The 21,854-nt window shown below is 34.6% G+C and overlaps 3 protein-coding genes across 4 annotated transcripts; all 3 read left to right on the plus strand.

Annotated features, from left to right (window-relative positions):
• The first annotated feature begins 654 nt into the window (after positions 1-654).
• LOC112032350 (probable LRR receptor-like serine/threonine-protein kinase At4g31250) lies at positions 655-7,975 on the plus strand. Its single transcript, XM_024065121.2, has 3 exons — positions 655-1,378; positions 5,348-5,947; positions 6,819-7,975. Exons 1-3 carry the CDS (start codon positions 706-708, stop codon positions 7,487-7,489), a joined length of 1,944 nt encoding a protein of 647 aa, XP_023920889.2. The 5' UTR covers positions 655-705; the 3' UTR covers positions 7,490-7,975.
• Positions 7,976-10,477: 2,502 nt separating this feature from the next.
• On the plus strand, positions 10,478-19,753 carry LOC112032354 (leucine-rich repeat receptor protein kinase HPCA1). Of its 2 annotated transcripts, XM_065761094.1 has the most exons (19): positions 10,478-10,924; positions 12,959-13,079; positions 13,349-13,420; positions 13,771-13,845; positions 13,934-14,005; positions 14,212-14,379; positions 14,484-14,558; positions 14,919-14,990; positions 15,090-15,158; positions 15,257-15,325; positions 15,546-15,620; positions 15,741-15,812; positions 15,989-16,123; positions 16,289-16,773; positions 16,901-17,053; positions 17,146-17,282; positions 17,510-17,729; positions 18,370-18,608; positions 18,975-19,753. In XM_065761094.1, exons 1-19 carry the CDS (start codon positions 10,840-10,842, stop codon positions 19,446-19,448), a joined length of 2,868 nt encoding a protein of 955 aa, XP_065617166.1. In that variant the 5' UTR covers positions 10,478-10,839; the 3' UTR covers positions 19,449-19,753. The 2 variants fall into 2 exon arrangements, with proteins under 2 accessions (XP_065617166.1, XP_065617165.1); XM_065761093.1 differs by lacking the exons at positions 10,478-10,924; positions 12,959-13,079 and having other exon boundaries at positions 13,325-13,420; positions 18,370-18,675; positions 18,975-19,090.
• A 1,630-nt stretch (positions 19,754-21,383) lies between these two features.
• Positions 21,384-21,854, plus strand: LOC112002266 (uncharacterized). The gene has a single exon (XM_024034427.1). The coding sequence runs from the start codon at positions 21,384-21,386 to the stop codon at positions 21,852-21,854; it is 471 nt and encodes a 156-aa protein (XP_023890195.1).

The following is a 21,854-nucleotide window of genomic DNA, read 5'->3' on the forward strand; positions in this document are numbered from 1 at the left end:
TAAATATAAAATGCCAAAACTAAAATAATCCTAAACTTTAAGGGCTAATGTATTTTAATAATTTAATTTCTATGCCCTCATACAGTCATACTAACCCCAATCCCTTGTTATCTTCTACCTCTGGATTAGAAGTCCAATCAATCAGTGAGGAATTCATGGCCCCAAGTCCATGTGAATTTGGTCAATGAAGGATTGGGCCTAATTTCCCAGCCCATCTATCCCATCCACATAACCCATGGACAAAACTCAGCAGGTTTTTTTTTGTTTTGTTTTGTTTATGTTTTTGTTTTTTTGTTTTTTTTTTAATTGAGAAACAGCATTCTTGTATTTGCATTTTTGTCCCGCTGAGACATCAATAAACATCAAAATCAAAGTTTGTTTAAAAAAAATATATATATATATATATAGGAGTATATCCTTTTGGGCCAGGTATCATCAACATTGATCATTGACAAAGAAAAACTGGCAAACTTACCAGCACACAACAAGCTATATAATAATAAACAAAATTTTTTTGAAGGGAATGCATCCAATAATTCTCTAAATGCAGGCCATAAACAGCTCATTCCTGGTAGCTGGGACTTTGTCAATGTCACCATTTGTACCCTTTACATTTCCCCCCACCTTTATCTTCATCTTCATCTTCATATATTATTCCCATCGCCTATGTTGCTTTGAGAGCCAAATTCAACATTCCTTATCATCATGGCTAGCAACAAAGTACTAGTACAACAATGGCTTTTCATGTTGTTCATCATGTCAGTACATGTTGTGGCAACGTACGGTGCTATGGACAATGCTACTCAGGCTAGCCTCCTCAAGTTCAGGTCCTCTTTGTCTAACGCCACCGCGCTAAGCAACTGGAACCCCTCCATCAGTTTGTGCAATGGTAACAAAAGTGACTGGGCTGGCGTGCTTTGCCGCAATGATGTCTTCTATGGGTTGCGCCTAGAGAACATGTCTCTTTCGGGCATGATTGACACAGACGCATTGGCTGAGATACCAACTTTGCGTAGTTTAAGTTTCATGAATAACAGCTTCAAAGGTCCAATGCCTACTGTGAAGAAACTTAGTTTAACAAGGGTATTGTATTTGTCTTTAAACGGCTTCTCAGGTGATATTCCAGATGATGCTTTTGATGGAATGAGTAGTTTGTGGAAAGTTTATTTGGAAAGAAATGAATTTACGGGTAAAATCCCCAAGTCCCTTGTTGCATTGCCTTCGCTTTGGGAGTTTAGCCTTGTGGGTAACCAATTTGATGGAAACATACCAGATTTTCAACAAAGTCAATGGAGAAAATTCAATCTATCTTACAACAACTTTGTGGGTCCGATTCCGGAAAAACTAAGCAATTTGGTGAACTCAAGCTCATTTTTGGGTAAGTTGTTTCAGTCACATTATGTGTTTTCATTTTATTTTTTCTATATTCACATACACATTCTTAATTATAGATTTCCAATTAACAAGAGGGTGTTTCAACTTCAACTTCAACTTCAATTCTTTTCTTCTCTTGATATGGTAATAATAATTTCAATGTTCAAGCATGGACTAGCTAGTTTCCAATTAAATATTCATGTTTTACTGTTTTGACATATATTTGCTTCCCTTCCCCCATTAAATATTTTTTCCATTTCATTTGTTCATAGGCGTGGTACTATTAAGGCTAGGTACATATATTGAAAGACATACAAAGTTGACATTCCCTTTCAACTTGTTCGTTCGTAAATCACAGCAAAATTCATCTTTCCGTGTTATTATAATTTATTTGATAATGCAAAGTAGCTTATCACGTTAGCCCACAGACCTTTTTATTTTCCCCCATGTTTATTTGTTCTTTATTTTTTATTATTTTATAGGCGATTTCTTTTAGACATGTGGTGCCGTAGAGGTTGTCCGATTTGTTCCAATTATATACAAAAACTCACAATCACAAAAAGATAGCAATTTTTGTTTTGTTGTTGTCATTTCAATAATTACAGTCCACCAATAGGCTACAGTCACACCCCTCAAGACAAAAGATCATAACTCAAAACAAAAAAGTTTGATAAAAAATATGAAACCTCTTCTTCCCTCTCCTTCCAATTTGAGAAAACAATTCAGTTGCATTGCTGGGTGTCTAATCTATATCACAAAATAGTTGAATTTTTTTTATCGGAGAGGGAAGTATTTTATAGGAGAGGTGCCCTACCAAAGCGCTGCAGAAAGATACATTCATGTTTATTTTATTTTTTTATAATTTTAGGAATAAGATATATTCATGTTTAGTAACATATATAGTGGCCTAAATTTTTTTTCCCAGCTAGGACTGATAATTGATAGACAGTGCAATTATAAATGGAATAAAAGCTTATTGTTTTATTTTTTATGAGAGCCTTCTTTTTTTTTTTTTTTTTTTTTTTTTTTTGAGAAACAAGCACATATATACAAGAGAGAGGGAAAGGGGTTCTAACACAAAGGTACACCACAATTCTACTCAAAAGTTATGGTAACTTTTAAGGAAGAGTAAGACAAGTTATACTACACATTATGAGAGCTTCTTATTAAGTGTTCTTATCAAGGGAGTCAATACCGTACTGGAGGCTGTACCGGTTTGCCCAGCAGTACGGTATATTTCGGATACTGGTCAATACCGGTGTACCGTTTCGGGTTTACCGCTATTTTTTATATTTTTAAATAAATAAATAAATATATATATATATGTATGTGTGTGTATATATATTATAATAAATATAAAAGTTTACCATAAAACATTTCCTCAATTCAAAACTAATTATTCATAATTTTAGACTTTAGTATCAATTAAAAGAAAAAAAAAACACACACAATATAAAAAATAGAAAGCTTAAAAGTCACCATTGCATACTAAGAAAACAAATAATAATAATAAGTTAACGCAAATAAGTTATCATTTTACCCTAATAAAAATTCAAAAATTACAAAACTTTAAAAAAAAATTAAAAAAAAAAACTTTTTTCTGTACCGGCCGGTACGCCCGGTACAGGTCGGTATTGCCCGAAATTAGCCGGTATGGCCGGTACGGCCGGTATTTAAACCGGAACGAAACGTTAATGTTTCGATACTGGTATGCAACCGGTATGGTACGTACCGGCCGGTACGGCCGATACCGGTACGGTATCGACTTCCTTGGTTCTTATTCATCGTAGTTCTTCAAAAAAAAAAAAAAATTGTTTATCAAATCATCTCTCATTAATTAATAAGATAGTTTATTTTAGATAAAACTATATTACCAAAGACTATTTGTTTTTTGAGACATATTACCAAAGACTAATTATTTGATACTTTGAGAGTATTACTACAAGATATTGATACTCCTACTGATACTCCTACGTTTCACATAATAATTTGGTCTCATTAATTAAATATATGGTAGGAACCACAATTTATGTGACTTATTATAATTAAAATTGTTAGGATAGTTTACACTAAGCAAAATTCTATATTACCTAAATTTCAAGAAGTTTAAAATTTTACTCAAACTAAGATTCTATAATCAAAAGTTTCAAATAATTTAAAATAAAGTTTAAAATTTATTTTGGTTATTTTTATTATATATCATAATTTCATTGTAAAATTATGTTTTTGTCATGTGGCTCATTAATTATTAACATAGTTAGTTTACTTTATATGAAATTCTATTAAAATTCATGCAATTCACTGATCATTAAGGTCGTGAAAGATATTAATAATGGTGAATACTACTAGATGAATTGGAAAGATCTAGTCCAACAAAGTTATAATAATAATAACATTAGCATGTATTTCCTGGATTTATTAGCAGAATCGAAACTTGAAGAAAAATGGAAGATTAAACAAATCAAGGGATTTGAACCCAACAAATTAAGGGATGGATCTATAGAATCTATTTAATTATATTAAACTTACAGAATGTCGATGACTCGATATGCTTCTCTAACCATATCTGGTTCCTGAATCCCAAACAGAATTAATACTTGTATAGTGGTTTGCACGTTGATACAAATACCATCAGCAATATTGATTGCAAAAGTCAAACCATCAATGGTCATCCGTCACTTGTTGTATGAGCCATACCAAGATGACCAGCCTAAATTTCTCTTCATTACTAAAAAGTTCTTTCGGAGTTTTGTCCTACACAAGCAGCTATCTACATATACATTCACTGAAGACTAGTGAAGAGTAGCCCATAACTTTTCTTTCTTTAATAATGAATTGGGTAAAACTTATAAGGTAGTCATGCACATAGCTGTATTGAATATAATTGTTCTTAGAGAGATAATACTATTTATATTTTATTAGTTAATGCAATTAACTGTTTGAATTCAATTAGGGAATCTTATGTACTACACATACCCTAAGTAATAAACCCCTCCCTCCAATTTCAGTTTCAGCTGGAGAGTTTTAAGTTATTTAATTTAAAGCCAATGCTGCAGGAAAATTTTAATTACTAAACCTTTTCTAAGAATTTTCTTGGTGTAAAATTTTGGACAACTTATAAATAGTGTTTGATTGAGCAGGCGATATAGGTCTATGTGGAAAGCCTCTGGACCCATGCAAGCCCCCAACCCCAAAGCCAAGTCCAACAAAGTTATAATAATAATAACATTAGCATGTATTTCCTGGATTTATTAGCAGAATCGAAACTTGAAGAAAAATGGAAGATTAAACAAATCAAGGGATTTGAACCCAACAAATTAAGGGATGGAGCTATAGAATCTATTTAATTATATTAAACTTACAGAATGTCGATGACTCGATATGCTTCTCTAACCATATCTGGTTCCTGAATCCCAAACAGAATTAATACTTGTATAGTGGTTTGCACGTTGATACAAATACCATCAGCAATATTGATTGCAAAAGTCAAACCATCAATGGTCATCCGTCACTTGTTGTATGAGCCATACCAAGATGACCAGCCTAAATTTCTCTTCATTACTAAAAAGTTCTTTCGGAGTTTTGTCCTACACAAGCAGCTATCTACATATACATTCACTGAAGACTAGTGAAGAGTAGCCCATAACTTTTCTTTCTTTAATAATGAATTGGGTAAAACTTATAAGGTAGTCATGCACATAGCTGTATTGAATATAATTGTTCTTAGAGAGATAATACTATTTATATTTTATTAGTTAATGCAATTAACTGTTTGAATTCAATTAGGGAATCTTATGTACTACACATACCCTAAGTAATAAACCCCTCCCTCCAATTTCAGTTTCAGCTGGAGAGTTTTAAGTTATTTAATTTAAAGCCAATGCTGCAGGAAAATTTTAATTACTAAACCTTTTCTAAGAATTTTCTTGGTGTAAAATTTTGGACAACTTATAAATAGTGTTTGATTGAGCAGGCGATATAGGTCTATGTGGAAAGCCTCTGGACCCATGCAAGCCCCCAACCCCAAAGCCGAAGAGACACTACCTCCTAATCATTGGGATCTTAGTTATTGTTACTGCCGCATTAGCTCTCTTAGCTGCAATTTTATACGTACATGGCCGCCGAGCCAAAACATCCCAATATGAAATGGCTCATGATCATGAGGAAAAAGCCCACAAGAATTTTGGTTATGATGTGAGCTTGAAGGAGTTCCAATCAGCAGAGTTACCTGCTGGGTGCAGAAAAGGTGAGCATGGAAAGTTGTTCTTTGTGAGAAATGATAGGGAGAGGTTTGATTTACAAGACCTACTTAGAGCCTCAGCTGAAGTATTGGGGAGTGGGAGCTTTGGGTCATCTTATAAGGCTGTTCTTTTGAGTGGGCCTACTATGGTTGTGAAGAGGTTTAAGCAAATGAACAATGGTGGGAAAGATGAGTTTCATGATCATATGAGAAAGCTAGGAAGGTTGTCACACCCTAACTTGCTTCCTCTTATGGCCTTTTATTATACCAAAGAAGAAAAGCTTTTGATCTCTGACTTCGTCGAAAATGGCAGCCTCGCCAGTCATCTCCATGGTATGCTCTCTGAGCCTCTTTTGATTTGGTATATTTTATTTTTCTTTTTTCTTTTCTGTTTATTATTTAGTAGACAAGATTGAAGTCTAAGATTTATCTATTCAACATATTAGGGCAAAGCCTCCATTGTGTTGGATGTCACACAATGTGAATACACTATCAATTTTGAGCACATAGTTGAATTGTATTCCGTTTAATGTATTGGAGCATTAAATTTAAGTCAAACCTTACATTTTATTCCAAACTTTGTCACATCAATGTATTTAGTATTTTAAAATTCTCATAAAAACTCTTACAAAATTTGAGCCTTTGTTTAAAATTTTAAAAAAATGTTGGAGCCTTTGAGGTGTCTTGCCACTTCACATACTTGGGTCTACAACTCAAATTGTGAGTCCCATGTGTAGTAGGTGTGTGTTAGGTTGGGTAAGACAACTAGACTTTTGTGATTTACGTTTTTCGAAATTCTTTGAGCCTGAATACTTAAAGATGGACAAAAGAGAAAAAAAAAAAAAAAAAACAAACAAACAATCATAAGATGCAAAAATAACTTACAGTACTAAGTCTATGATCCAATATGTTAGCCAAAAAAAAAAAGTCTATGATCCACTATTTTCCTGCACCCATCAATTTGATTGAGATTGAAGAAGTATTCAATCTTGCAATTGAGCTATTACGGAGGACTCTAAAAACACGTTTGGATTACCATGAAAACGAAAAGTAGTTTTGAAAACTAAGTCGAGGAAATATAAAGCCCCCTTTTTTTTTTTCTGAAAACAAGAGAAACAAAAACTTAAAGCCCATATCTTGCATGGCATTACAGTATAAGCAAAGCTCTATTATCATGCCTGGCTTTACTATGTGTATTTTTCAGGTAGACGTGCTCCAGGGCAGTCAGGTCTAGATTGGCCAACTCGCTTAAAGATCATCAAAGGAGTAGCTCGAGGCTTAGCTTGCATTCACAAAGAGTTCCCTACCTTATCACTACCACACGGTCACCTAAAATCCTCCAATGTTCTTCTAAACCACAATTTCAGGCCTATCTTGTCAGACTTTGCTCTTGTCCCAGTCATCAACAAAGACCATGCTCATCAATACATGGCAGCATACAAGTCGCCAGAGTTCACACAAACTGACCGTACTTCCAAAAAGACTGATGTGTGGTGCTTTGGGATACTCATTCTTGAACTCTTAACTGGGAAATTCCCTGCAAACTATCTGAAACATGGTAAGGGAGCTAATGTGGATTTGGCAACTTGGGTGAACTCAGTTCTGAGAGAAGAGTGGACAGGTGAGGTGTTTGATATGGACATGAAAGGAACAAAAGACAGTGTGGAAGAAATGCTGAAGCTTTTGAAGATTGGAATGTGTTGCTGTGAGTGGAATGTGGAGAGGAGGTGGGATTTGAAGGAGGCTGTGGAGAAGATTGAAGAGTTGAATGAGAGGGATGTGATTGAAGAAGGCTCTTATTCTTCTATAGGTAGTGAAGGAGATATTTATTCTTCTAGGGCATTGACTGAGGAAGACTTCTCTTTCCTAAGTTAATTTGTATACTTTGATCATGAGTTAAAAGGTGAGTGTTGAGGCTTGGAGAATCTGCATGTGCATTGGATTTTTAAAGAGTTGGGTAGGGTGGGTGGTGGATTCTAAAGGTAGCAAGAAACTAATTAGTCTTGGTTCTATGATCATTTCTATTTTTTACTAGTATCACTGTGTATCTCGTTCATTTTCATTTTTTGTTCCTTACCTCGGTGGCAATAATTATGTAATGAGCTCTATCTTCTGGTTATTTGTAAACATTTCTTCTATGGATACGGCTTTTGTCACAATTTCTTGAAGTTGACGATTATAATAAGCGGTGGACAATCACTTTTACATGGATTCATTATTTATTTTTTTATCACTCGCATATAGTTGATTACTTCAACAAATTGTGACAAAAATTATATCTTTAGAACTTCTCATTTGTAAATTTGCTCTTTGAAGACTTTCATCAAAGAGAAATAAAGAAAAAGGCAAACGATCAGTATTATATAGTTACTAAAAAAAAGATTAGATGTTCTGACATGGTTTGTGTGCAAGAGGAAGGATAATGTACTCGGTTTGTTTATTGGAAACACAATATTTTGTTTTTGGAATATTTTAGTTTATAACAGATCGATTGATTCAAAACCAAATAATAAAAATTATGAAAACCATCATTCTATAATAAATAAGTGATTTTTTTTTTTTTTGGGTATTAATAGGTTTTGTTTCTAGGTTCATTCTATTGTTTTGTTAATTCAATAATAATTTTATGTACACCTAAACTAATTTTAAAGAAAAAATAAAATAAGGAACTTAAACAAAATTACAAGTTCACTATTTCCTATATTTGGCAGCTGTAAAATTGCAATTGTTTTCAAGTCATCAATAATTTTCTAGATATAAAAAGAAAAGAAGAGAAAACAAGAAAGAGAGAGAGAAGAGGAAGGGTGAAAAATAAGTGGTCAAAGAGAGAGAAAGATAGAGAATCATATAATCAATCGGAAAGAGTGTTCAAGATATGCCCTCTACAAACAAGTTTGTCTTCCTCACGATTCTTTCTTCTTGCCCTGGTTGAATTGATATCTTTGGATCCAAGATGTAGATAATATTCAACATGTAGTAATAATGAATTTCATCTTGGCTTTCTGGTGACCAAAATTGGTTCCGTCAAACCTATATTATAACTTGATCATAAAGCCTTGATTTATAATTTTAAAAGTCTACTTCAGATCCTCATTCCATTGAAATATTCTATTAAAATTTTTAGAAAAATAGGATAAGAATAAAAAGAAGGATAAAATATAGCTTTGAGATGCATTGAATCACTTTTTTAAAACAATATTTGCTCCTCACTCAAAAGGGAGTTTGCTATTGGGTTCCTAGTAAATTGAAAGTACAGCAAACGTGAAATCTACCCATAGCAATTCTAAAGATTTCCTAAATATCTTTATTATATATAGATGTATCCTTATTATATATATATATATATATATAAGATCTGAATTTGAATATATAAATAAATAATAAAGAGACATTAATAAAAAAAAAACACCATTGAAAGATCATAACAATTGGCGAGTCACAACTTTTATAAAATACTGATAGAAAAATCAACTCTCACTTTAGGCATATATTTCTAGCTTAAACTATTTCAATTATATATATATTTATATATATATAAAAGCATGCAGATCTCTTATTCCACATCCACCGGGTAACTACTGGAAGAAATCTCTATCGTAGACCTTAAGGTATTGACTAGGAAACTTAATCCAAAACCTTACGAATCATGTGAAATCTAAGAAATTATGGATGACAGAGTTTTATGTAGCAAAAATGTACTCTTCTACCATGATCACACAATAGCGTATTCCAATGAAATACAAGCAACTTTGTGTTAGTGTTTTTTTTTTTCTTTCTTCCATACCATCTTTTGGCTCCAAATGGGAACTCAACAGGAGATAGTCACGTTGAGGTGCACGGCACTTAGAAGTCCAGCCCACATGAAATCCTATTACAACAGCGTTTAGATACAGCTTAAAACACCAGCCTTGCGTCTTTTTCTTTTTCTTTTTTCTTTTTATTTTTGGGGTGAGAAGTGGGCTATCCAACGGGTCTCGTGCACTGTTTACAAGACTCATAAACCTCTTTTTTCAACAAATTTTTAATAAAACAAAATATTTTTAATTAAAAATAGATCACACGGTACTATTCACACATTTACAAATTATTTTGTTATAGTGTTTTCAATTTTTAGCAAAATAAACGATATCCAAACAGACTCCACATATAAAAATAGGTGTACCAATTGCACAAGAAGTCAAAGACTTCTACTCCTAATTGAATTAGGTTGTATTTGTTCCTAGAAATATTATTGTATTTTTCCAATTTATTGTAAACTCCGTTTTTAGCTATAACTTGAGTGTTATAATCTTTATTTTATTATAATGGATTGATCGAATTTGCCTAGTAGTTTTTTCCTCTATATTGAAGGGTTTTCAACATAACTTCTCAATGTTTTTGTTGGTTGATTTTTTTTTGCTTTCGTAGATTTATATTTTTTTTATTGCTTAGGTTGTATTTAATTTAATTAATATATAGACGAGGATTTATTCCAACAAGTCAAATGTAAGAAGTGTTCATTAGACCAGGGTGGCGTATGTGGAGACAAAACTAGGGAAGGTGCTACGTACGTACACGACGAGGCTCTATCTGATAGATGACAATTTTGTCGTAGTTAATAGTTATTACCTATTGGCTAGAAACCTTCTTAGTTTTCTCAACCAAACTGATAAATAAACCATGAGAACTCTTAAAAATCGACCCAATCAAATTTAGCCAAATTATCTTTCTGATATGATAGTAACTTTATTGTAACTTGTAATACTTAAACTAATTAACCAGTGCAATGAGATTTCGCTTTCTTATTGGGACAAAAGGAATAAGTCAGAAATGGTAATCAATGCAAGTGTCATCTTATGCAGTTCATTGTTAACTATAGTAACATGCTACATTAAATTTTAATATATGAATTCTTGAAACTCCGACCATTGACTTGGCCGCATCGAGTAAACACTCTGGCCGGGTCGTTTCTTTTATCTTTTTTGAAAGTAGAAATATATATTATAAATATCATGTTGATGGTGATTGTATTTTAATTTATGTGAACAAATATGATCCATTCAAATAAGTTCATCATATATACACGGTTACAGTATGAACAAGAGTTTTCGAACGGTTGAATTTTGTTTAAAAAAATAGCTGCAGGAGTTGATTACTGGAAATATATTATATGGTGCATTCTGAAACTTCTCCAAGGATTTTCTTACCAACTTTAGAATTGTGGGGTTTGAAACTTATTGTTCTTGATGATGGGTCAATGGAGTAAGGTGTTAGTGTTGCTTCTGTTCATTCAATTCTCGGTTATAGCAGCGGTTACAAACGGTTTAGACTGTAAGTTTGGTTCAATTTGATCCGTCTTTTTTTTTTTTTTTTATCAAAAAAATTTGATCTGTCGTTTTTGTAGTTCAGTTATTCATGTTTCTGTTGATATGTTGGGAGACTACGATGTGTTCTTTAGATTTCTTTCTGTACTAGTTGTTAATATATAGTTGGCATCCATGGTTAGGTACTTAATTCTTCAGACCTTAAAGATTATAGGCCAATATCTGTGTTGGGTTTCTTATTCTAATTCCTTTCCTTCTTAATCAAACACTTTTATCTTCTTCTATTTTTTTTTTTTGGGAATCAAACCCTTTATATGATTGCAGAAAAAAACATGGAAATGACAAGAATAAATTCTTTTGAGTTGCATTTATAATGTCTAGGAGAACAAAACCACTTATCCACTTGACCATTGACAACAATTTGACCAACTGGGGTCGAATTTTCCATTTCTAATTTTTTGTGCGTTAATCTCAGGATCATAACATCATTAAACCAAAAACTTAGGATCTTCAATTTTTAAATTATTATTCTTTAGTTTAGCTAAGTAGGTGCTAAAGTACTTGAGAAGCATTTGAAGGGGCCCTAAAGTTGTTTTTAGCTTTTTAAGGTTAGAGCTAACTTTCAAAGCTTTAAAGCTCTACAATTCACTATTCATACTTAATAATCAAGAAATTAAAAATACTATTTATTGTAATTTTTCAAGACTCAAAACACTAAAGCTTTACTTCTTACAATAATACTAAACAAACACAGCTTTAAAGTTGTTTTCAGCTTTAAGGGCCCTTATACTCTTTAGTAAAGTCATCAAATGTCAATCAATTTCTACTAAGTACAAAAATATTTTTAATTAATCGCAACGAATAAAATTTAATTAAAGTACTTTTTTGATATTACGAAGACAGATTTTAGAGTCTATATGAATTTGCTTTTAGAGGGATTGAAATTCATAAGGGTTTTTAAGGGATTAAAGCTCTTTTAAATGAAATTGCTAAATGGTTGGCGATTTTACTAAAGAGCTTTAAAGGGTCCTTAAAGTTTAATACAATTTTAAGGTTGAAGCTGAAATTTGGAGTTTCAAAAAAAAAAAAAAAATTTAGAAAACTATTTCATAATAATAAAATATATTTCTAATATTGGAAAAAAAAAACTTTTAAAACTCGGGGTTGTTTCCTAGAACAACATCAAAGTATTAATGTAAGGAATGACTATCATACACTCTTTTTTAAACACTCTATACACAATGCCTTTAAAATAGGGCAAAATATGCCAAATAGCATGTTTTTTGAAAAAAAATTTAGAAAAGTAGCACACGGATGAAGTTAATTAATTAAGTAGAATGTTTTTGAAACTCGAGTTTCCAGCAAAGAACGTAGCAAAATTGTGATTTTTTTTTCACCCATCTTGATTCCAATTGTTGTGAATTTACTAACAAGAGCTGTGATAAGCTGGATTATGTGGATTGGATTGAAAAATTGTATCATGTGAAGTGTATGGCGACTCCCAAATTATCTTTAAGTGATTATAAGGAGTGTAATTGTAACTCGACTAGTTCTTTTGGAATATAGCAAAGACGTGACTGGCATTTTCATTTACTAGGGTCGTGACAAATGGTATCGGCCGTTAAATTTATCATAACAGAACCGTCTACAAGAACACACAAATACAAAATGGAAATAATGCATCAAAACAAAGACATACAAATTAAGTGGCTTGGCAATGAATCGTTAGCAATTCAGAGCTTAATGATTCTGTTCTCTCTTCTGTCCAGTCTCTCATCTCATAGATATGAATATCCATAACAAGAACATTTATATTTAAGGGTGACAAGGCTTTCTCAGCTAAAAATAGAAAAACGTATTAGTATTTTTTGAGCTTTCCAAAACACAAAACAAATAGGAATACATGCCACATATATGATTCCACAATGACAAAAGGGTAAGTTTTTGTAAGGTGCTTTCTATTATAATTAGGATCCTATTATTTTTTGTACTCAATTTTGGTTATTGAATGATTAGATTTTCATTTCTTTTTCTGATGCAGCTACTGCTTTACTGTCTCTCACGGCTAACTGGATGAACACTCCTTCCAATTGGGTGGGTTCTGATCCTTGTGGTGGCCTTTGGGTAGGAATTGAGTGCAACAATTCACGTGTGACCGCCATGTATGTTCTTTGGCCTGTTTTCACCAATTAATGCTTTTGGAAGGAAGGTTGCTCATTCTTTCAATTTGTTATTAACCTGACTCCTTTCAATTTCAGAATATTATCAAACATGAATTTGACGGGTCAGCTATCAGGAGATATCGGGTCATTTTCCGAGTTACAGAATTTACCATGTATGTTCTTTGGCCTGTTTTCACCAATTAATGCTTTTGGAAGGAAGGTTGCTCATTCTTTCAATTTGTTATTAACCTGACTCCTTTCAATTTCAGAATATTATCAAACATGAATTTGACGGGTCAGCTATCAGGAGATATCGGGTCATTTTCCGAGTTACAGAATTTGTAGGTTTTCTAAGTTCTAATTGCACTTAGCCTCTTCTATTGTCATGGGAACCCATTTAGAGCTAATTTTACTTTTAGTCTACAGCGCTCATATATCTTAAGCTTCAGCGTTCAATATGTTCAATGCATGCTTCCAATTCCAAGGCGTGCTTTTTTATCCTTAAGACTTCAGCCTTAGCAACTAATCATTTCGGGGTTACTATCATAAAAATAGTGAATAAGAATATGTATTTCATTTGCATGCTCAAGTGAATCAAATTCAAGAGCACCATCATTATATGTTGTATTTGGTAGTAGCTGTTCAATTAGTCTATTGTAATTCAATCCTAATTACCAGCTTCTTCATATAGGGATCTATCTTTCAACACGGACATGACAGGAACACTTCCACAACAAATTGGGAGTTTGAAGAAGCTACAAACCTTGTAAGGAAATACTGATTGGTTTCAGAGAATCTGATAGTGTGGTTAGAATTCTTGTAATTAACATTTGGTCTTTTTATATGCACACCAGAAGCCTGATGGGTTGCGGTTTCAGTGGCCCTATTCCAGACACAATAGGTTCTTTACAGCTGCTAATCTCTATGTAAGGCTTTCTGAGTTTGCAATTCTTTCATTGTTTTTCTGTAATGGCCAATACACGTGAAATTCCTTATGAATGCTTGTGTTTTGGATGAGGCTGTTCAATATTTGATTTAGTATCTTTTCTTTTACATTCCTACTTTCTAATAATTTAAGTGCAGATTTATGTCTGTTCTGATAGACACTGATTTCTTGCTCTCTTCATTGCAGATCTTTGAATTCTAATAAATTCACTGGACAAATTCCAAATTCCATTGGCACTCTGTCCAACCTTTATTATTTGGACCTTACTGACAACCAGCTTGAAGGACCCATCCCAGTCTCTGATGGGAATGGGACTAAATCTGGTCTTGATATGCTACTTCAAACTAGGCACTTGTATGTTAAGGCTCATTGTGATTTTGAGCTGATTAAATCCTCTTTGCACTATTGCTTTGTTTTGTCCAATTAATATCTATCTAAGATTCTTTCATTATCTACAGTCATCTTGGAAACAATAAGCTGTCGGGCACAATTCCACCTAAACTTTTCAACCCAAATATGAATCTCATACATGTGTAAGTTTTGTGAACTGTCTGCTGTCATGAATTTGTGATTATATCTTTTGTGGCTGAAAAAGATCCATCTTGTTTGTCTACATATGGTCTGACTAGTGGAGAAAATGGGTGGCTATCTTTTGAAATAACCACATATGGGAAATGTATGTAACTAATATAGTCTCTTTTAAATGCCCTTTTTCTCATGGGTATTGCCTCTGCAGTATATTTTGCTCTAATGTAGAATACCGGAATAACTGTCTTTGCCATGGAAATTAAGGAATACAACTTCTCAATTTGGATATCCCAAATTCCCAATAATTATATGAGCACTGTCACTTGAGACATTAATTTCTACCTGTTACTGATTTTTTTGGGCAGGCTTTTTGACAGCAATAATTTAAATGGTAGCATCCCTTCCACACTTGGACTAGTGCGGACTTTGCAGATGGTGTAAGCAGCTTTGTCATTTAATAGAATTCATAGTTGAGATTATGCTAGCTGTGAACTTCTATCAAGTTTTGTATACTGAATATGTTGTTTTGGCTACAGGCGCTTTGATCGGAATTCATTAAGTGGGCTACCTTCAAATCTCAATAATCTTACAAATGTTATTGAGCTGTAAGCAAAAAAGATAGATATGCTGATCAAAGCTTTTAAACTAGTTTTTGAGAAGTTCTTCACTTAACTAAGAGAGGCTTACAGTAATTTGCTTCCAGGTCCTTGTCCAACAACAACCTGAGTGGCCCTATGGCCAACCTTACTGGCATGAACTCCCTCAGCTATTTGTAAGTAGTGATAACTATAGTGACTGAATTCACTGGTGTGGTGGCAAGTAGGCATAGTTAGACTATTATAAAAGATTATCAGTTAAACATTCTTTTAATAAAAGATCCAGTTAAATGTTCTTTCTTCTTTAAAACAGATATAAATCATGGTCTCATATCTATTATGATAAATCTAATAGTTTGTGATCAATTCTCATTCTGACTGAAATGTATTTTTTAGGGATATGAGCAACAATAGTTTCACTGTTTCTGATGTTCCTCCTTGGATTGCTTCCTTACCGTTATTGACAACATTGTATGATCCTCCTCCATAGTTCTCTGTGTGTGTGCGTGTGAATCCAATATAAAATTTTGTCAAGCTGCATGGAGGTTTGAAGTGCTCAATATTAATAAACATATTAATCTTGAATGGCAGAATGATGGAAAACACACAACTTCAAGGACAAGTTCCAGTTGACCTATTCAGCCTTCCCGATTTACAGAAAGTGTGAGTATCAGCTTGATCTCAAGTAGCACCACATTCAGTATCATTGTCATTGAGAGTTATGAAAATCCAAACAGAACAAACATGTGTAACCTGTTTGAACACAAAAAAGTCTACACGTTATCCTCACAGAATGACAATGATGATTAAAAGGTGTATGTTCTGGCATGTGTGAACAGGGTACTAAGGAACAACCGTTTCAATGGCACCTTGGATATCAGTACCACAAATAGCAACCAATTGCAACTTATAGATTTGCGGAACAATTCCATAAGTAATGTTGCACAAATTCCTGGAGGAAACATTACGTTATTGTAAGTAGTAACCTTTAATTATCTGGTCATTGCTTCTTCTTCTTCTTTTTTAACTGTGTTGAAGAAGTGCAAGCTGTTTGATTACTTGTTAGAAGTTAACACGGCAAACAATGTACTTCTTATCTATTATCTTTATTTCTTGTAATTATCTACAACATTTTGCAGACTTGAAGGTAACACAGTATGTGACAAGACAGATCAAGTGACAAAGAGTTACTGCACAGCTTCCACATCAAATTCTTCATATTTTCCACCACCAAATAACTGTATGCAAATTTCCTGCAATTCGGATAAGGTTGCCGGCCCAAACTGTAAATGTGCGTATCCATACGAGGGCAAAATAGTCTTCAGAGGTCTTGCTTCCTTTGACATGGGAAACACAACTTACTATGCAGAACTTGCGAAGTCTCTCATGAAAACTCTTCAGTCCTCTGCACTTCCTGTGGATTCAGTTTCTCTAAGTAATCCCACCATGGATTCATCTGGAAACATTAAACTGAGCCTCGAAGTTTTCCCATCTGGTCAGGAGTGTTTCAATCAAACAGCAATTACAATGGTTGGATTTTCACTTAACATTCTGTCTTTCAACCCGCCACCAAATTTTGGACCCTTCTATCTTATGGCCTATACGTATGGGAATTGTGCAGCAGGTAACTCTGAATTTCACGCTGAATTGAAAAGTAATAGTTATTCTGTTTTCTCTATGTTATTTGGATGCTATTGCAATTTTATCATGATGCATCCTCTCTCTCTCTCTTATGATTGAGGTACCTACAGCATCGAACAAATCATCAAGCACAAGCAGTGGCATTATAATTGGAGTAGCTGTTGGTGGGTCTGTCCTTTTGTTATTGGTAGTCCTTGCAGTAGTTTATGCTTTCCACCAAAAGAAAATAGCAGAAAGAGCTAGTGAACAGACCAATCCTTTTGGTAAGATGGGTATAATGTAGACCTAGCACTTTTTAGTTAATCATATGGAATTTATAGGGACTTATTATTGCATTCATGTCACGAAAATGCAGCACATTGGGATCAAAATTTGGGAAATGGTAGTGCTCCTCAGTTACAAGCAGTCAAGCGGTTCTCTTTTGAAGAGCTTAAGAAATACACCAACAATTTTTCAGAAGCAAATAGTATTGGATCTGGGGGTTATGGGAAGGTTAATTTTGATAGTCTTTTATCATTTTTATTTATTATTTTGCAAGACTCATTGGATGCATGTGTAACTTATCACTATAAATAAAATGATTACTCAAAAGTCAAAACGAATTTGAACTTTTATTCTTTAAAGAAAATTCTACTTAAAGCTAACTTCTCAGCCTTCTCAGAATATTCATGGATTATTTCAAGTGATAACCAAATGTCTATTTGTGAACATTTGTATAGGTTTATCAGGGAACTCTTCCCACTGGGCAACTGATTGCCATCAAACGAGCTCAAAGTGATTCTATGCAAGGTGGACTTGAGTTCAAAACTGAAATTGAACTTCTATCACGGGTCCATCACAAGAATCTTGTCAGACTTCTGGGGTTTTGTTTTGAGCAAGGTGAACAAATGCTGGTGTATGAGTATATACCAAATGGTACTCTAACGGGTAGTGTTTCAGGTACTTTTATCAGTTCTTCACATTCTCCACTCGATATAAATTCTGGCAACAATTGAATATCGTTGCATACTTTGTAAATAACCACACGGAAAATTTCCAGTTTATTTATTTTTAATATTTTTAACCATTGAGGAATTAATTTGGGCAACATAATAACTTGTATTCAACTATGGAATCAATGATGAACTTTGTACTAGAATACGAACATATAATCTTTATATAGTTTCAATAATGTGCCTCCAACCAGAGACATTTGAGATGAATTCTGTGTCTATATTAACATCATTCGATGCTTTTCTGCCTCATCTTCTTGAAAAAAAATTAAAGTGGCTATTTTAATTACCCTGACATTGTTGGCCAAAAATATAAACCTAGTAGAGACTCTTGATATAATTCAGCTAGAAGATTTAACGAGTTGAGTTTGGGGGTCAATCTCCAAAACCTCCTTTGTGACATGTCCTGTCTGCCTTGAAGTCCCATGTTCCAGTTTCAAGTGTACACCACTCCTTAACAACCCAACTTGGAGACAGCTTTGTTAATCATGACATATGTTGTACCTATTAACTTTCCTTCAAATTTTTTTCAAGTAAGAACACAATCATTTGCCTTTTATTTGATAACATGCATATTGTATTTGTAGGGAAGTCAGGAATCAGGTTGGATTGGATGGGCAGACTTAAAGTAACCCTTGGTGCAGCCAGGGGCTTGGTCTATCTACATGAACATGCAAATCCTCCCATCATACATAGGGACATCAAATCAAACAACATCCTACTGGATGAAAGTTTTAATGCAAAAGTTGCCGATTTTGGTCTCTCCAAGTCTGAGTTTGATGGTGAAAGGAATTCTGTCACCACTCAAGTTAAAGAACATTGGTCAGTATATAATCCTGTCATGCATGCTGACTGCTAGCCTTCTAGCAATGCCCCTATGTATGCTAGCAAATGTAAGCATTTATGCACCCACACACGCGCACACTCTTTTTACTGCCAGAACCACCATGCATTGTTGGAAGAGGTGTACTTTATGATCTGAAGTCCCCATAATAGGGATAGGACCTCCTCCCATTTAAATTTTCCAATTCCCTTCATTTTAAGGTGACTGGTATCTATCTATCAATCTATCCATCTATATATATATATATATATATTTTTATTATTTTATCCATAGTATCTGTGTAGAAAAATTTTCAAAACATTGCATCAGATTTTAACATGGAGAACGGGTTTTTTGTTGTTTTTTTAGGGCTACTTGGATCCTGAATATTACATGACCCAACAGTTGACTAAGAAGAGTGACGTCTATAGCTTTGGAGTGGTCATGTTGGAGATAATAACTGCAAGAAAGCCAATACAGCAAGGGAAGTATATGGTGGTAAAAGTAAGGAGTGCAATGGATAAGACAAAGGATTTATACAATCTTCATGAAATTCTTGACCCATTCATTGGTATGGGAAAAAATCTTGAAGGCTTAGAAGAGTTTGTGGATTTAGCAATGAGGTGTGTGGCAGACTCAGGAGACAAAAGGCCTACAATGGATGAGGTTGTTAAAGAAATTGAGAGTATTATGAAGCTTTCTGGGATGAACCTCAGTGCTGATTCCGAATTTACTACAGCAAATTATTATGAAGCCAGTAAGAGCAGTTCTCATCACCCGTCTAGCAATGATGTATTTGGTGATAGTGGGTCCTTCCCTCCTTCTTCAATAGAGCCTATGTGAATATGATTTTACAATTCAGAATGCTCAACTTGGTAGCAAAAAGTTTTTTAATAAATATCACAGGGCTTGACTTTAGGGAACTCCCTTTTGGGGTACCAAGGATGATAAACAGTGGCTATATATATGTCCAAACTCCAGAGAATGGTGGGTTAAATAACCCTAGCCTGAAACCAAGATCTTGAAGGACTTGGGTGTGAGAGGCTGTTGGTGTTTGTGACTGAGGTTGACCATTTGATGGGTCCAGCCATGCATTACTGTGAGGAGTTGATGAGTGAGAAGGTGGGAAGGGGACGTTGAGCTTCGCTTTTGGAGTTTATTTTATTTATTTATTTTTTTTTTTAAAACAGCTTTTGGAGAATTTAGGAATGACACATGGCATAGCCTTGTATTTTAGTGGTATAGTCCGCTCTCATTTATTAGGAAAACTAAGTTTTGAATCTCCTCTTTCCCATTGTTGAAAATATCGAATTATTAACAAAAAAGAAAAAAGAGAATCAACATGGCCTTCATTTGGGAAGAGAAGTGAGAATACCAAGAAATTGATTCAAAAATATGTTTCTTTCATTTAAGAAAAGTAGGTTGGTGCCATTTATATGGTGTAGGGACAAGGGCCCAAAATTGTATATTGGGCCTTGAGCCTTAACCGAATACATTGATTAGTCCGAAGACGAATAAACAGTAGTGAAAGTATTAAGCTCAGAGTCTCATAAGTAACATGCAAATAGAAAGGTTGGGAAAGGTAGTCCGAGAAGGAGTGTCTCCTCGAATAAACAAAGCACAGATCAAAGGTATATCCTATCGCTCAAAGTGATCTTCTAGGAAATTCCACTGATAGGGATGTGCATTATGAACGTATTGGAAGGATGGGAGCTAGGAAATATCTAAGAAAAAGCTGCTGCCATCGCATTGAATGCTTCGCAGCTAACTTTCTAACTGCATTTATGTGGAGAAGACCTCTAAGCAGTGCTGCCTTGGCTACCCCAACCACAGAGGGCCAGAAGAGGTGTTCGATGGGACAAACACTCAAGGAGTGGCCTGAATAATCAACAAATGGAGAGCCAAAATTATTGAAAGATGATATATAATGTAAGAAACTCCTGAGGAATGGGGGATCCAAAAAAAGAAGGGAAAAAGACTGTAGCACTCAAGAATGAAACTTGTAATCCAACTTGAGGATCAATACAAAAGAACTAATCTCCTCAAACTTTACCGAGAACGATTTTTTTAAGTTTAAACTTGTCTAACTTCATTCTCTTGTCATCAAGATCTACCTTATTTGTTGATTAATTCACTAAAGCCCAGTTTTTCAACCCATTTTTTATAAATTCATTGTTTTGGGCTTTTTGGGTCGAAGTCCATCCATCTTTTAGGCTAAGGCGCGCCAATTGTAAGGACCAAATTTGGTGCCGTCTGTGGGAAGAATTTTGGTGTTTCAGTGAGTTAAACGTTCAACTATGGTAGGTTCAGGTCCAAATCAAGCAGAATCTATAGGGTCTCAATGACAAGATCACTTCCGTGATCTTGAACAAAGAAGGGACCGGGAGGGAAGTGTGCACACTACCTGCACTAGGAGCCGGTCTTGGGGTGGGAGCTACGTCTCTCATGAACGGAATGCCGAGAACATGAAGCGGGAAATTGATCATTTAAAGAGGAAGTTGCGCCATGAACGGAGGAGACAAACCCCCTTCACTTCTGACCTCTCTTTTGACGATGAAGAGGACGGTAGCTATAGGTGCAAATCAAGGACTCCTCCTAGTGAGTCTTTCTCGTATGATGAGGAACACCATCATAAACGCAAAAAACAAAAAATAATCTTCCAAAGGTTTAGGAAATGACGCCATGAGTAGAGCACTCAACCAAATTTCTAGGTCACCCTTCACGTGCAGAATCGAGGGAGGGAGACTCTCTCGGCGGTTCAGCCAACCCACGTTCACCATGTATAATGGGCGAATAGATCCTGTGGAGCATGTGAGCCATTTTAACCAGAGAATGGATGTGCATTCCAAGAATAGGGCTTTGATGTACAGGGTGTTCCCCTCCAGTTTAGGGCCTGTGGCCATGAGGTGGTTTGATGGCCTAGGTGCAGGTTCCATTAACTCCTTCAAGGAGCTCACCCAGGCATTTGGATCCCGCTTTATTACATGCAGCAGGGTTCCTCGGCCCTTAGATTCCTTGTTGTCTCTGTCCATTAGAGAAGAGGAGACCCTGAAAATATATTCTGACAGATATTGGGAGATGTTTAATGAGATAGACGGTGACTTTAATGACGTGGCCATCAGGACTTTCAAGGTTGGCCTACCTATCGAGCATGGCTTAAGGAAGTCTCTGACTGGGAAACTTGTCACCAGTATACACCAACTCATGGATCTAATTGATAAGTATAAGAGGATTGAGGAGAACCAATAA

The sequence above is a fragment of the Quercus suber genome, unplaced genomic scaffold, assembly GCF_002906115.3.
Source record: "Quercus suber isolate HL8 unplaced genomic scaffold, Cork oak 2.0 scaffold_395, whole genome shotgun sequence".
Lineage (NCBI taxonomy): Eukaryota > Viridiplantae > Streptophyta > Magnoliopsida > Fagales > Fagaceae > Quercus > Quercus suber.